The sequence below is a fragment of the Populus euphratica genome, unplaced genomic scaffold (genome assembly GCF_000495115.2).
Source record: "Populus euphratica unplaced genomic scaffold, PopEup_1.0 scaffold95.1, whole genome shotgun sequence".
NCBI lineage: Eukaryota > Viridiplantae > Streptophyta > Magnoliopsida > Malpighiales > Salicaceae > Populus > Populus euphratica.
In genome coordinates this window covers 63,503-78,787 of record NW_011499885.1, presented here as the reverse complement: position 1 = coordinate 78,787, position 15,285 = coordinate 63,503, and the positions used below count along the sequence as shown (strand labels likewise).

The following is a 15,285-nucleotide window of genomic DNA, read 5'->3' as shown; positions in this document are numbered from 1 at the left end:
CCTCATATTTATAAATTAAAATAATATTATATTTGTTAAAAAAAATCAACAAGTTAAATTAAATTTTTAATTAAATCTTGTTGGATCACTAAGATAATCTGAGTTTTTATCATATCATTCATGGTTTTTTTTTTTTTAACTCAATCCGATTCTAGCTTTAAATTTATTAAATCCTGAATCAACTTGCCATGCTTAGCAAAATTTGATTCTGAAACTATGATATAATGAGCTAAAAAAATAGTGATAAAATTATGAAAATGAATTGGTTAGAAAATGAAAAGAAATCCCAAGAGTGATCAACTATATATGGACTACCTTTTTAGTTAGTAGTCGCTAACAATGAGCAACCAACTGTATATTATCCAATATAAAAACTCTATAAGATTTTCCTGAGTTTTTTAAATTTTTTTAGTTAATAAGCTCTAATTTGCAAATTTTATTTTTTTTATATTCAAGTTATGTGAAGATTTAATAAGGCAATGTTTGTCTAAGAAATTACATTTATGTTTTATTTAAAATGTAGATAGAACCTATTTAATAAAGAAAAAAACATAGTTTACTGTTTATGGGTTCTACAATATTTTTGCGTCTAAAATGCAGGGAAAAAAATAACTAATTGATGCTTCTTCTATACTATTCATGTTTATTGTACTGTTCACTCTGTACTGTTATTTGCACCGTTCAGTAAACAGTGTAATTAACATCAATAGGGTAGCATGCTACATTGTTTTGGTCGAACTAATTCCGGTAGAACCGAGTCTGGTCCAAAACTCAACATGCATTAAACTGAGTCCGTTCCAGTAAAATACAAAATAAAAATTATTTTTTATTTTTTAATTATATTTTATTCAAAAAAACTAGTGTTTATTATTATTTAATGACACTATATAAATTAGACAGAGATTGCTTAATGACGCAGCCTTTACAAAATTTGATCGTAATTCTAATTTTATTCCTAATTATATTTTACCTAATATTGTTGTTCGCTTAAGAAACCAAAAAAACTGTAATTCTTGTCGGATGTATTTCATACGTGATGAAATTATAAATAGTTTAATGGAATAATAAAAAAAATTTATATAAAGTATTATTTATTTCATGATGTAATAGTAATAGTTAAATCTACAATATTTAAATTAAAAACCATTAATATTAATATATATTTTTTAAAATTATTTTATAATCTCAATTTTAAAAGCATTATTAACCAAACACATTAAACTACTTTTTATTTAACCTCAATTTCAACCATAGTTTTAACCAAACATACATAAATATCAAATCAACCTCAACCAAAAACACTTTTTATAAAATAATGTTTTTCAAACCATAACCACAATAACTACCACAATACCAAACACACCATAATTAGAGAGCTGTGCAAAATTTTATGTTTTTTTGCATCAATTTATTCCTAATTGAAAACCAATTAATTTTTATTTCTTATGAAAAGGTGGGATTAGAAGAAGAGAGGCCGAAATGAAAAGAGTGTCAAACAGAAATGACATGTCACAAGTTTTGTAAAAAATACACTTTGATCCTTGAATTTTAAAAATCACATAAATTTTACAATTTCAACACCTCAATATTTTTTTGATATAATTTTGGTATAAAAAATTATTTTTATTATTTTTTAGTTTCTAGTTGAGAGAGGAGAGGGAGAGAAATTACTGAATTCTAGTGGTAGAGAAGGGAGTTTACGTTAGGTTTTTTGTACCTTTAAAGTTCATGAAAAAACATATACGAGCCTGAGTTGATTTCATTACTCAAGTTGATTTCAGTTTTTAGAAAGTTTTTTGGGTTTTATAAGGTCATAGATAAGTTTATTATGATTTATACGAAATCTTTTATAGATGTTTTAGGGCAAAATAGATTGAAAAATAAGTTTTTAAGTAAAACAAATTTAAATTTTGATTTTCTGACCATTACAATGACTAGAATCTAGATAAATCAGATGATGTATTATCTACATGTGAATTATTAAACTTCTATGTATACATATAACATGTCATAACATTGAATAAATACATTAAAATTTTATATGATTATAGGAAAGTTCTAATAATATATATATTGATTTTATGGAAAAATTAATCGAAGGCAATTCACTTTTTACTTCAATTTTTATAACTTTTTTCATTCCCACCATCCTTTCTTTCCATTCCCATGATTTGTAATGCTAAAATGACAATGCAGGAAGAGTATTCTTATAATGGTATATAATTGAATTTGTCATTTAAATATATATTTTAAAATTTAAAGTGTTTGAAAAGGTAATTTCTAGAATTTTATTTTATTTTTTGTTATAATTTAAAGTATTTGGGTTGGTTTATACATAGCACAATTAATTTTCAGGTTCATTAAATACTCTACAAATCTAATAAATAAGTAAGACATTGCAGAGATAACAAGTATATATAAAAAAAATCAAACTTAAATATAATAAAAAATATAAATTTTCTTTTCTTGTTAGGACATGACCTCACATGCAAGTGAGGGATGATTGCAGTATCCTACCAAATTTTATAAAGGATAGTATAAAACCATCAACATTAACCTAAGAAAAAAAAGAAAGATTTTAGTATCAACTACAACACAAACATTATGTTTCCCATTATAACGAAATCACTAAATAGGTGATGTATCCTTTCATAATTTATCATGTTATTAGCAATCTCTCTTACATGTGTTAATATATTCATGGATCTTGAATCATATTTAGAAAAAAAAAATATTGAATATATTAAGTCGATATAAGATTAGGTCTTTTATCATAGTTTTTTTTTTTAAATAAATTAAATTTAGAACAGAAATTTCGGTTTTCAGTTGAATCACATCAAATTAATTTTTCTTCTAATTGAAACTCAACTCTATCCATGCTTCAAATGACCTTGTCATGAATAAATTAACTCGAAAACACAATTGACCTAGAACAAGGAAAAAACAAATTATGGGCTACAACTACGAGACGTGATTGCTACCAAATTGATATTCTAATTTTTAAGAACAGCATGATCCAAAAACATGCCGTGCATGTGAGCTGCGATACAGCGCGCGCCTTCCTCCAAAACCGTCCTATCTCTCCGCTCCGCCTCTCCGTCTCTCTCTCTCTCTCTAACATTTCTAGTATATGTTTTTTTATCACTATCTTCGCCCTTTGAATCGGACTTTCAACGCACGAGGTTCGCCGGATTCAACCCAAATCCGACGTCCACATGGACAAAGCCGCCGGCGAACCCCTGAAACAATACCATCGTCAGCGTCACCATCACAATGATCATCATAATTTACAAACTCCGACGTCTTTAAAGGCGTCGGATGCCCTGCCATTACCACTTTACCTTACGAACGGTTTGTTCTTCGGGCTGTTTTTCACCGTAGCCTACTTCCTCCTCCACCGATGGCGTGAAAAGATCCGCAACTCCACTCCCCTTCATATCCTTACTTTCCCTGAAATTGGTGGGATAATTTGTTTGTCTGCTTCGGTTGTTTATCTTCTTGGTTTCTTTGGGATTGGCATCGCTCAATCTCTTATCTCTCGAGGGTCACAGGATTCTTGGGACGTAGAGGAAGATCGTATGATGGAGAAAAAGGGGGGGCTTTGTGCTGCAGAAATATGTTCAGGCCCTGCAAAAAGTCCTGCTGCATCACTTGTTTGCGCTCTTGCTCCGGTTCCGAGTGCGAGAGCTGTTAGCACAATCTTTCAAACACCATTGTTAGGCAGTGATGACGAGGAGGTTATCAAAGCTGTAGTATCTGGGGACATTCCTTCGTATTCTCTGGAATCAAAGCTTAGAGATTGCACAAGGGCAGCTGTTATTCGTCGTGAAGCGCTTCAGAGAATGACAGGGAGGTCTTTGGAAGGATTGCCACTGGAGGGGTTTGATTATGAGTCAATATTGGGGCAATGTTGTGAGATGCCTGTTGGGTATGTGCAGATTCCTGTGGGGGTTGCAGGGCCTTTGTTGCTTGACGGGAAGGAGTATACGGTCCCAATGGCAACTACTGAGGGGTGCTTGGTGGCCTCTACAAATAGAGGGTGCAAGGCTATTTATGCATCAGGTGGGGCTAGTTCTGTTTTGCTTAGAGATGGCATGACTAGAGCTCCTGTTGTCAGATTTGGGACTGCTAAAAGGGCTGCAGAGTTGAAGTTCTTTATCGAGGATCCTGCAAATTTTGACACCCTTTGTGTTGTTTTCAACAGGTTCTTGTTTTTCTCCTAATTCTTAGATTTTTTCCCCCAATTTTTTGAAGAAAATAGATATTTTTTGGTTAGATATATATTTAACCTTCCTTTTACAAATTTAATCCTTGTCTTTTTAGTCTTCTTTGGCTTGAAATGATTAATTTCTTGAAATTGAAAATTGTCCATCCCCTAGGTTAAAAAGATTAATTTCATCCAATGAGCTAGAAAGTTGGTACCATATGACTTTGGATACTTCCTTAATTTTTCTATTTGATTTGGTTTGGTTTTGGTTTGTTTTTTTATAAAAAAAGCATGTCTCTGTATTTTTTTCTCCTGTTAGAAATTTTCTTGTTCTTTTGGAAATATTTTGTTGTTGGCGGATGAAATCTTATTGGTGTTGATGGGTTCTAATTTTCTTCATTATTATTTTGCATTAGTTAATCATTATCTGCCTATTCTATAATTATCTACTACAAGAAGTTCTGTTTTCTAATACTCTTGTTGCTATTAGGAATATGTTTATATTCCAAAATGAAAATTAGGGTTGGATTATTTACTTCACACTAGCATAGTTGTTTAATGTGGTAGAATATATGCAGGTCAAGCAGATTCGGAAGGCTACAAAACATTAAATGTACAATAGCAGGAAAGAACTTGTACATGAGGTTTAGTTGCAGCACAGGTGATGCTATGGGAATGAATATGGTCTCCAAAGGAGTCCAAAATGTCCTTGATTATCTCCAAACTGATTTTCCTGACATGGAGATCATTGGCATCTCTGGTAAAATCCCCTCCTGCTTAGTTGCCATTTTTGGATTCACTGTCAGGTGATGGTCAATGATTCATTATTTTCAATCTGTGTTTTGAATTTTTCAGGCAACTTCTGTTCAGATAAGAAACCAGCAGCTGTAAATTGGATTGAAGGGCGTGGAAAGTCAGTTGTATGTGAGGCAATCATAAAGGAAGAGGTGGTTCGGAAGGTATTGAAGACCAACGTAGCCACCCTGGTGGAGCTTAACATGCTCAAAAACCTTACCGGTTCAGCTATGGCTGGTGCGCTTGGTGGGTTTAACGCCCATGCCAGCAATATTGTTACTGCAGTCTACATAGCCACAGGGCAGGATCCTGCTCAGAATGTTGAGAGCTCTCACTGCATTACCATGATGGAAGCTGTTAATGATGGCAAGGACCTTCACATCTCAGTCACCATGCCTTCCATTGAGGTAAAGATTTGTACTATATAAGCCTAAAATATTTATTTCCAATTTATTGGTTTAACATTTTGTTTAACAGGTCAGTTGAAAAGTACTAAAATGGGTATGCATTCAAAAAATCTATTTAATTCGAGCTCTGGCATTAAGAACAAAGTTCCAACTCCTTGTTTCTAATAAGCTATCAACTATTTGGTTCAGGTGGGCACAGTTGGAGGTGGCACCCAACTAGCATCTCAGTCAGCTTGCTTGAACCTCCTTGGAGTGAAGGGTGCTAGCAAGGACTCCCCAGGATCAAACTCAAGACTCTTGTCCACCATCATTGCTGGTTCTGTTTTAGCAGGGGAGCTGTCCCTGATGTCTGCGATTGCAGCTGGGCAGCTTATCAAGAGCCACATGAAATACAATAGATCTAGCAAAGACGTGTCAAAGATAACACCCTCAAATTGAATGTTATCATCCCATATTTGATTAATTGATATGACAAGACTTTATCTTATAATGAAAATCAGAAATAAATCTCCAGCAAAAGACATGTGGGAAGTACAAAAATCAAGGGTAGTTGCTGGCAGGGTTAAGGACTTGAGGGGACACGCAAAGGGAAGTCCATGTGGAGGAACTAGTATCTATCTAGAAAATAAACAAAGCCTGTTCATGTTGCCGGATCCATGTGACTCAGGCGGGGGGGAGATAGTGGATGGGACACCATGACCTGTTTAAATCTGTCTGTTGCGTGGGATCCCAATTGTTTGCGCATCACATCAAGACTTGGTTTCTCTGTTCCAGCCCGTGATCTTCACCAACATTGTTCAAATAATTTAATCCATGTTGTTAACTGTATTTTAGATCTGTATTAACTTCAGAAAACGAGCATTTCTTAATCAGATTTAGATCCGTTTTAAGTGTCTGTTGTTTGTTTTGTAACTTCACTCACTGATTGCTATCAGGCTAATCACATGGTGTTAGCCAGGAGATTAGTCCAGGCTTTGTCCAGATACTCTCTACTTGTCTATCACTATGTTTGGACAAAACATAACATAATGTTTTTTCCCGTATTTGAAAGATGTGTTTGTTTTGCTTCTGCTTTTACATTTACGATGTAGCGTACAACCTCTCGAACATACACTAAGAACATCTGAACACATTAAAAAATTAAAAAAAAAAAAAAATCGGCAAAATTGCCTCGCCGTCTGTGGGAATCGAACCCACGACCACATGGTTAAAAGCCATGCGCTCTACCGGCTGAGCTAAGACGGCTTGACTGAAACCATCTTCCACACATGAATATATAAATCTGAACATGTTTACTTGTATTTGCTAGTTTAAAAATATATCAAAAACATATATATTTAATAGTATTTACATTTTTTTTGTATTTGTTTTTTATTGTTATTTTGAAAAACTAACCAGACATAATCTTAGATTTTGTGCATGTATGTTAGCTAAGAATTAAAAGAGTATGATAATAATTATTTTTTAAAATATTTTTTATTTGGAAAAATATTAAAATATTAAAATATTTTTTAAATTTAATTTTTTATATCAGCATATTAAAATAATCTAAAAACACTAAAAATATTAATTTAAAATAAAAAAATTAATCTTAATAAAATAAAAGTTGAAACTCACTCCCAAACCATGTCTTGAAATCCAAACTTTCAAATCTAAAAAGCTAGCAATACTAGAAAATTTAAACTACAAGGGTTGAAATAAATCATTGTTGCACCTACATGGACTAAACATTCCTTACTCTTAGACCCCTTCTCATAGCAAATAAATACTCAATTCAATCCAAGATTTTTTAAGACCTAAAGGTGTAAATAATATAGTGAATCTAAACAAGAATATGCTCATCCATTGTTTGGTACGCCGACTTACGTACTTTCCAAAATAAATAAATAAAAGTAACAATTTAATGAATTTTTAATGATGATTGCTGACGACATGCCAAAAGGACATCAACACAGTATTAGACAAAAACTTTGTTGATACTTCACGCATTTATCGCATCTTTTGCCATGTTTAATTCCCATCGGCATAAAGTATGGTTTCTTAGCTCATTCTTCAATTTATAATGAAAATTTTTTCATGTATCATTAGTAAAGTGATGAAAAACAAAAAGACCCAGACCAGAGCGTTTATTTAGAAGCTTTGATCAGCTTCGTTTCAATTATCCAAACTAATTAGCAATAACGTTTCTGATTTACTCTTCCAATTAAGAAAAATTACTCCCAGAAGATGGATGGAAGAAGGGAACATAGAATATGCGCAGCAAATATTATTTTGAAACACAGTGATGATGGGAGTGATATAGTATAGCACTAATGCCGCGTGTTGACTGTATGATGCAACCAAAGTCTGCACCACATCAGTGAAGAAAGTTATTTCGAGAACCCTTTTGATATAGTAGATAGTCAATCACTTTTGTCATCTTGAGCTCCAATCTCTTGCAGGTAATGCTCTGCATCCAGCGCCGCCATGCAGCCTGCATCATCATGAAACAACAGACTTCAAGTGATCGCTCAGTCTCGGCCTCAATGTTAGCTCAAAAATAATTTATCGATGAACCAGGTAAGCAGGTAGGAGTAAATTTTTTTTCTTCAAATTGGTTCAGGTCAAGAGGGGATTATAAGAGAAGTTTTGGCACCCAACATCAAAAAAGACCAATCCATCAGCATCAATCATATCACAATCTTCCTCTGTCATGGGTTCAGGGTTGAAGTTATATTGTGAGTTTTGAAACTCTATTTGAAACAAAAATTTAAACCCACGTTCAATTGGCTAATAGCTAGTTCCTGGTAGATTCAACCATTGACAGAGACCGCTATTTCAGCAAAATCAATCAAATTAGTAGGCTTTTTCAAGACTAGCTAATCACAAACTCATTCCCGATTCTGGAATGGTTTGCTCAATTGAACAACATGAGTAGGTGTGGATAAATCGTGTCCTTGACATTGGTAAAACCTTTGACTTAAAAAGAAAAGCTTCAGCATAACAAGGACCAAACTGCCAACAAGATTCAAGATCCACCATCAAACATAACACAACGATGCATTCATCAATTTTTCCTAAAGGATTCAGGATCATAACTTATGCTACGAGGTTTATGCCTGCACTTTAAACTATCAATCAAAACATTCATGTTGATATTACAGAGAAACCATGAGATTCGACTCTTAAAAACCAGACAATAAAATTAATCATAGGACACAAAAAGTCAAGTAAATGAAACAAACCAGTGCCAGCAGCAGTAACAGCTTGTCTATACTTCTTATCCTGAACATCACCAGCAGCAAAAACCCCACGAACACTAGTCTTTGTGGTCCCCGGCTTAGTCACAACATACCCGTCAGAATCCAACTCCAGCTGCCCATCCATAAACTTAGTCGCAGGCTCGTGTCCAATAGCAAAAAACAACCCATTAACCTTCAAATCCGAAACCTCCCCAGTAACCACATTCTTCACTTTAAGCCCACCTAAAACCCTCTCTCCATAAGCCTCCTCCACTGCAGAATTCCAAATAACCTCAATCTTCGGATTCGACAACGCCCTGCTTTGCATTATCTTAGAAGCCCTAAATGTATCCCGCCTGTGAATAATATAAACCTTGGACCCGTACTTTGTCAAGAAATTTGCTTCTTCCATTGCCGAGTCTCCCCCTCCAATCACAGCCAGTGCCTTCTCCTTAAAAATAGGAGCAGCCCCATCACACACCGCGCAAGCCGAAATCCCTTTATTCCAAAACTTTTCCGACCCTGCAAAATTCAGCTTCTTCGCCACCGCCCCAGTAGCAACAATAACCGAATCCGCAACAACACGTTTAGAATCAGTGACAACCTCAAACGGGGTTCTCGAAAAATCAACTTTTGTAACCGTTTCAGTAAGAATTTGGGTCCCAAAACGAGCGGATTGAGCCCGAAACTTCTCAGTCAGCTCAACCCCCATTATTCCTTCTGGAAAACCAGGAAAGTTTTCCACGTCGGTTGTGGTCGTCAGCTGGCCTCCGGGGGCGATATCATTTGCCATCCATCCTTCAAACAGGATTGGTTTTAACTCTGCTCGTGAGGCATAGATTGCTGCCGTGTGTCCAGCGGGTCCGCTTCCGATAATGCAGACACGGGTCTTAAGTTCTTCCATGGCGGTTGAAGTTGCGGTGGTGGAGAAGCATGCGGCGACGGCGGATGTGGTGGCTAGGCCAAGGAAATGGCGGACTTTAAAGAGGAGGGATTTTAGCCTGATACGATTCATTCCTCTAATTTTATTATATTGTTTATGGGCTTTTTCCTTTCATCTCCTTGCGAATATTTAAGGCGCGGGAAATGACCACTGGGTCAGTTTCCCCCCAAAACAGATGAGAGCTTTATACTTTCTTGTTAATGTTGCTAAGGTATCGTATCTTTTATCACCTTTTATGAAGGGATGAATTGATGTCTTCCCTGCATGATTTAATTATTTTAATCTCGTGAATTTATTTAAAAAAAAAAAACCTTCTTAAAATTAGATTGAAATTTAAAATGATAGTGTACATGAATAAACTCATATATGTTTGTTTATTTTTATTATTATTGCTTGGAATCAATAAATTAAAAAATATAAATGAACATGCCTTAGTTTCTATTTTTAACCTTATTTGTTTTTGAGTTTAAAATATATTTTTAAAAAGATTTAATTTTTTTATATTTTTATTTACTTTAAATTAATATTTTTTTGGTATTGTTGATGCCAAAAATAATTTTTAAAAATAAAAAATATCAATTTGATATATTTCTGAATAAAAAATACTTTCAACTTATTTAAAAATAATTGTTTTAATTTTTTTTGGATAGGACAAATTTAAAAATATAAAAAAATAATTTTAAATAAAATAAATAAAATTTAAACGAATAATATTTTACTGCAGTAATTTTATGCAGGAGTTTAATGAAAGTTACAAGTGGATCCACACTTGAAGTGACAACATTATTCCATTCCATTTGATTCGTTGCCTCGTTTTCATCTTCCTCTTCAAGCCTTTGTTATCAAGCGGTGACCGCTCGCGCTGCGGGTCATTCAATCTTTTAAAAAGTAAAAAAGAATATATTCAAAGTTTGATGATATGTTTTTATTTAAAAAAAATAATAATAATTATGAACTTAAAATTAAAATATGGTGTGTGTTAGATACTTTTTAAAAATATTGATATGTTAATATATTAAATAATTTTTTAAAATATAATTTATTAAATTGATTAGAGTTAACTTATAATTGAGTTATAAGATCGTAATACTTATAATAAAAAATCAAAATTAATTATAAAAATTATTTTTTAATTAAAAAAATATTAAATATTAAATAAAAAATTAAATTAATCAATTTAGGTTACCCTGCAAAACACATAATATGAGATATAAAATCTAGATAATTTTTTAAAAATAAATTAAAACAAATCATAAAATATAATTTTCAATCATTTTAATGTTGAATGCTAAAATAAAAAAATTAGCAAAAACAAAACTCTAGTTAAAATATATTAATTTGTCAAACCCACTATATAAATTATAAAACTAAGATAATTTTATAAAAAATAAATAAAGAGATTACAATTTCTATGAGATCAAATGTTGAAATAAATAAAAAAACTTTCAAAAAATTAAAAAGAAAAAAATTAAAAAATTTAATTTTCAAACAATCAATTATTAAAAGATAAATAAAAACAAAAAGAAAAAGATTGAGTTGTTAAAGTATTAAATTGGAAAGGAATACGCTCGAATGAAAAATATCTAACAAAAATAATAGAATTAATTTAAATTAACCTATTAGTTAATTATAAAATTAGAATAGCTACGTATTAAAAAAATATAAAAAATAATTAAAAAATATTTAATTTAAAAAACTAAAAATAAAAATTTAATCTATATCAATCTACCAACAAATTGAGCTACAAATTTAAAATAATATCTTATAAATCAAATTAAAAAAATTATAAAGTTTTACTTCTAGCCAACTCAATATTAAAAAATTGGATTAGAAAAAAAAATTGCAAACAAAAAAAATAAAATTCAATTCAATCTATTAAACTAGTAACTTGAATAATAAAATTAATATAAATTTTAGAAAATAATTTGAAAAAATATAAAATCTAGCACTAAAGATTATAAATAACAAAAAAAATTGAATCTATCATACTAGTACACAATTTAACAAAAATAAATTATAAAATATAATTCATCTAAAAAATAAAATATTAAAAAATAAAATAAAAATGTTTTTTTTAAAAGTTAAATAAAAAAAATTATTTCAATAAACAACATATTGAGATGTGACCTTAGTATTTTGCTTAGATTTCATGTAAAGTCGAGTTTTGTCAGTGTGACCTATATTTTTCCTGAAAGCATGTCCGAATACCAGGAAATTAATACCATGTCTGCACGACAAGAACTCTGATTATAAAATGCGTCTCTTGAGAGGGAGCACAGTAGCTCTGTTAATTTGATCCTGGGGCATTAACATTGGCTTCATTTTCTAGCAACGAAGCTGCTTTGCTTCGGTGGTAATATAATATTTTTTTAATTATAAATTATATCTTTAAAAATTAAAAATATATTTTAAAAAATACAAACTATCTCCCAACCAAACATATATTTAATGTTGTGTCGACAACATGTATCATGTCTTGACTGTCCTCTTGCGGGCTTGCTTCCTCTTGATGTGTTAGTATCTTTCTTTTTTTCTTTTTTTATTTCCTTGACATGGAATAAAATATCACATGTCATTTTATTTAGATTAAGATTTTGTTTATTTTTGCAGTTACATTTTTTTAATATTTATTTATTTATTTTTACATTTCAGAAACTCTTTTGAGAAAATTTAATTTTTTTTTAATTTTTTATTTATTTTAAATTAATATTTTTTCAGTGTCATCAAATCATTTTGATGAACTAATATCAAAAATATTTTTTTAAAAAAATAAAAATAATATTATCCTAATGTAATTTTCAAATAAAAAACACTTTAAAAAACAATTACAAACACGCTACCAAACACTACCAAACATTTGAGGAGCTTTGAGTATTTAAAGGTTCTATTTATATTTTTGTATTTTTAGAATATTTTAAAAAAAATTAAAAAAATTCTTTTTTATTTTTTTTAAAATAATATTTTTAAGTGTTTTCAAATTATGTTAATGCATTAATATTACAAAAAAAATTAAAAATTAAAAAAATATTTATTTTATTATATTTTTAAATAAAAAATATTTTAAATAACAATAACAGCATCAATTCCAGACATTCTGAGCTGGAAGTGGGTGTGTGTGTGGCAACAGTGCAAAGGATACTGGTGCTATTCTTTTGCATCAGATTAAAGAAGTTACTTGACAAAGGCAGGATTTCCCACGTGTACAGTGAAGCTAACTCACGTGCAGATTCATTGGCTAATTTTTGGCACATGCCATGCAAGCTTTTTTAATGAGCCATCAACTTCTATAAATGATGGGCTCTCGAAAAACCATAATTTTTTAACTCGGCCCTGCATTATGAACTTAACCAAGAGACCCTGGGTTCAAATCCTAAGAATTTTTAAATAAAATAAATGAAGATAATAAAAATAAATAAAAATAAAATTGTGTTTTATAATGATTTAAAATATAAAGTGAATATGTTATGTATCATGTTTAGTTATAGTGAATAAGAGAAAATAAAATGTAAAAAATATATTTTATTATTAATATATTACTATCAACCTTATATATTTTAAAAAATAATTAGAGAATTTTTTTTTTAGTTTTAGTTTATATTGACCGATGAATTAATAACATTATAACAACTCTAGTTATAAAATATGAACTAACTTGACAGGGTGACCCAAGACTTGATCCAATTTGGAGTCTTGATCGGTCTGAATTTTTTTTAAGATAAAAGAAAGGATGACCTGACATGACCTGATAAAAAATCTAGGTCGATTTACAACCCAACTAGCTCAGGATAAAACATAAGTAAAAAAACATTTATTATTATTGTTGTTGTTGTTCAAATGATGATACTTTGATTCTTCTTCTTTCTTTTAAAAAAAATAAAAATAAAAAATTAAATCAACTCAAATAAACTCTTGAATTGAATTTTAAAACTATGATAATAACTATTTCTATTTCTACATTAACCTGGGGCAGCCCGATTTGACCCGCTCGACCCGTGATCCGGGTTTTGCCTTATGTTGAAGTTAGAGTTGAATTTTAAAATTATGATAATAATAAATTTTTATTTTTACATGTTTTAGTTAAGCTAACTTGAAATTTTCTAAAAATAAAAAAATAAAAAATATTATTTTTTAAGATATGTACATCTGTATTTCCTGTTTTGAAGATATATTTTTTTAATATTCTTTTTATAAACAAATATATTTATATTTTTATTAGCTCCGTCCTTCGCCACCAAGATTTTTTCTTTCTTCTTCCGTTTTTGTTCAAGGCCCCGTTTTTCTAAAAAACAGCCCACGAGGCCACGGCTTCAAAAAAAATCATCTACAACCATATTCGATGGAAGGAATGTTCAGCCATTGTAGAATTACTCAAGCTCAGCCTATTCCAATTTCAATTCAAATGACACCTAAGCCCAGCCTAAACAAGAAGTGACCAGTGGCAAGCCCATAGTCAACATGAAATAAATGCCAAGCGCTCCAGATTACAAGAAAAAGCCAGAGGAGCACCATCATTGGTCATCATCGAGATACCCCTCTCTTTAAGTAAAATAAATTGAGAGGATTAATAACATCATCATTGAGACTTTAGCTTGCTAGCTTTATAGAAAGTCCAAAAAACAACGGCACCAAGCCCTAAATTTCAACAAAAGCTTAGCCTTTTGTCTGAAACCTGACTTTGTTTAGTCAAATAATGGCAATGTGTTAGGTGGTAATTATGGTAACTTTGATTAAAATCTTCCTTTCATACCAACCACGATCCTTCCCAGCATTGTCTGGTCATATCACCTCTGCTAATACCCTTAACAACTGCTTTAGACGGCCACAGCTGTGATCAATTCCTGCAAATTATATGCATCCTTAACTCCGACGACTGTTCATGGTGTTGCTCTAATGTTTCTTATGGACAATATGCTAATTGCTAAGAGAGAAATTCATAACATTCTAGCACTTCACTTGTGCTTTTCTCATCAATCTTCTCCAAACTTGTCTTGCTTCTTTTACAGAAAAATTCATGGCATCCCAAAATTCTCGATTACATATATACACAAGGTGGGGAGGGGAGGGGAGCAGGCACAACTTTCAAGCACTCTTGAAGAGGCAAAAAGAGAAAGGGGGGGGGGGGATCAGAATCTAACACATAAAAGCACAAATGAAGGAGACAGAAATACTATAATGTTTTATACAAAATCATACGATGGATAAAATTATCTTGGGCTGACTTGTTTTTGTTCCACAGAAATGGAGGACCTCTTGATGAACTCTAAGCAATCCGCAATGGCTTCAGAGTAGAAAGAATTTGATCTCCCAAATGATCTGAACCTGTACTGATCATCAACTTTTCCCATATAGTGGCAGCTGGTTGCATCCATCATGAATCCCCTCTCGTTGCTGCCACATCTTTCGATGATGCTTCTATTTCTATTCACGCCTCTCTTCAAATATTGCACTGCTCGTCCATAAGAGGATCTGCATCTACTAAAAAACCTGAATAAGTAGAAAAACCTTGCTCTTAATCTTTGAACTGAGAATCTTCTGGGATACTTTAGCCTGAAACCTCTGGTGCAGCTGGCTCCATGACGATGATGACTTCTCTTCCCAACCCTGGTGTAGCGCATATGACTCATTCTTTGATGCTTATGCAACCAAAAAAAAACTGACGCCCTAAGTTTCCTATGCAAGTAGGGTTGAAGGACGACTTTTTGGAGGTTGAGT

General features: G+C 31.7%; 2 protein-coding genes and 1 non-coding gene across 4 annotated transcripts; 1 reads left to right on the top strand and 2 right to left on the bottom strand.

Moving 5' to 3' along the window:
- The first annotated feature begins 2,990 nt into the window (after window positions 1–2,990).
- On the top strand, window positions 2,991–6,390 carry LOC105130080 (3-hydroxy-3-methylglutaryl-coenzyme A reductase 3-like). Its single transcript, XM_011032415.1, has 4 exons — window positions 2,991–4,204; window positions 4,786–4,967; window positions 5,063–5,409; window positions 5,599–6,390. The coding sequence occupies exons 1-4, from the start codon at window positions 3,216–3,218 to the stop codon at window positions 5,845–5,847; spliced, it is 1,767 nt and encodes a 588-aa protein (XP_011030717.1). The 5' UTR covers window positions 2,991–3,215; the 3' UTR covers window positions 5,848–6,390.
- Window positions 6,391–6,581: 191 nt separating this feature from the next.
- On the bottom strand, window positions 6,582–6,654 carry TRNAK-UUU (transfer RNA lysine (anticodon UUU)). Its single transcript has one exon. It is a non-coding gene; the product is annotated as a tRNA-Lys (tRNA).
- Window positions 6,655–7,536: 882 nt separating this feature from the next.
- Window positions 7,537–9,722, bottom strand: LOC105130078 (thioredoxin reductase 2-like). Of its 2 annotated transcripts, XM_011032414.1 has the most exons (3): window positions 8,634–9,722; window positions 7,795–7,882; window positions 7,537–7,726 (listed from the first exon to the last, which is right to left on the bottom strand). In XM_011032414.1, the coding sequence occupies exons 1-2, from the start codon at window positions 9,643–9,645 to the stop codon at window positions 7,812–7,814; spliced, it is 1,083 nt and encodes a 360-aa protein (XP_011030716.1). In that variant the 5' UTR covers window positions 9,646–9,722; the 3' UTR covers window positions 7,537–7,726; window positions 7,795–7,811. The 2 variants fall into 2 exon arrangements, with proteins under 2 accessions (XP_011030716.1, XP_011030715.1); XM_011032413.1 differs by having other exon boundaries at window positions 7,537–7,882.
- Window positions 9,723–15,285: the final 5,563 nt, after the last annotated feature.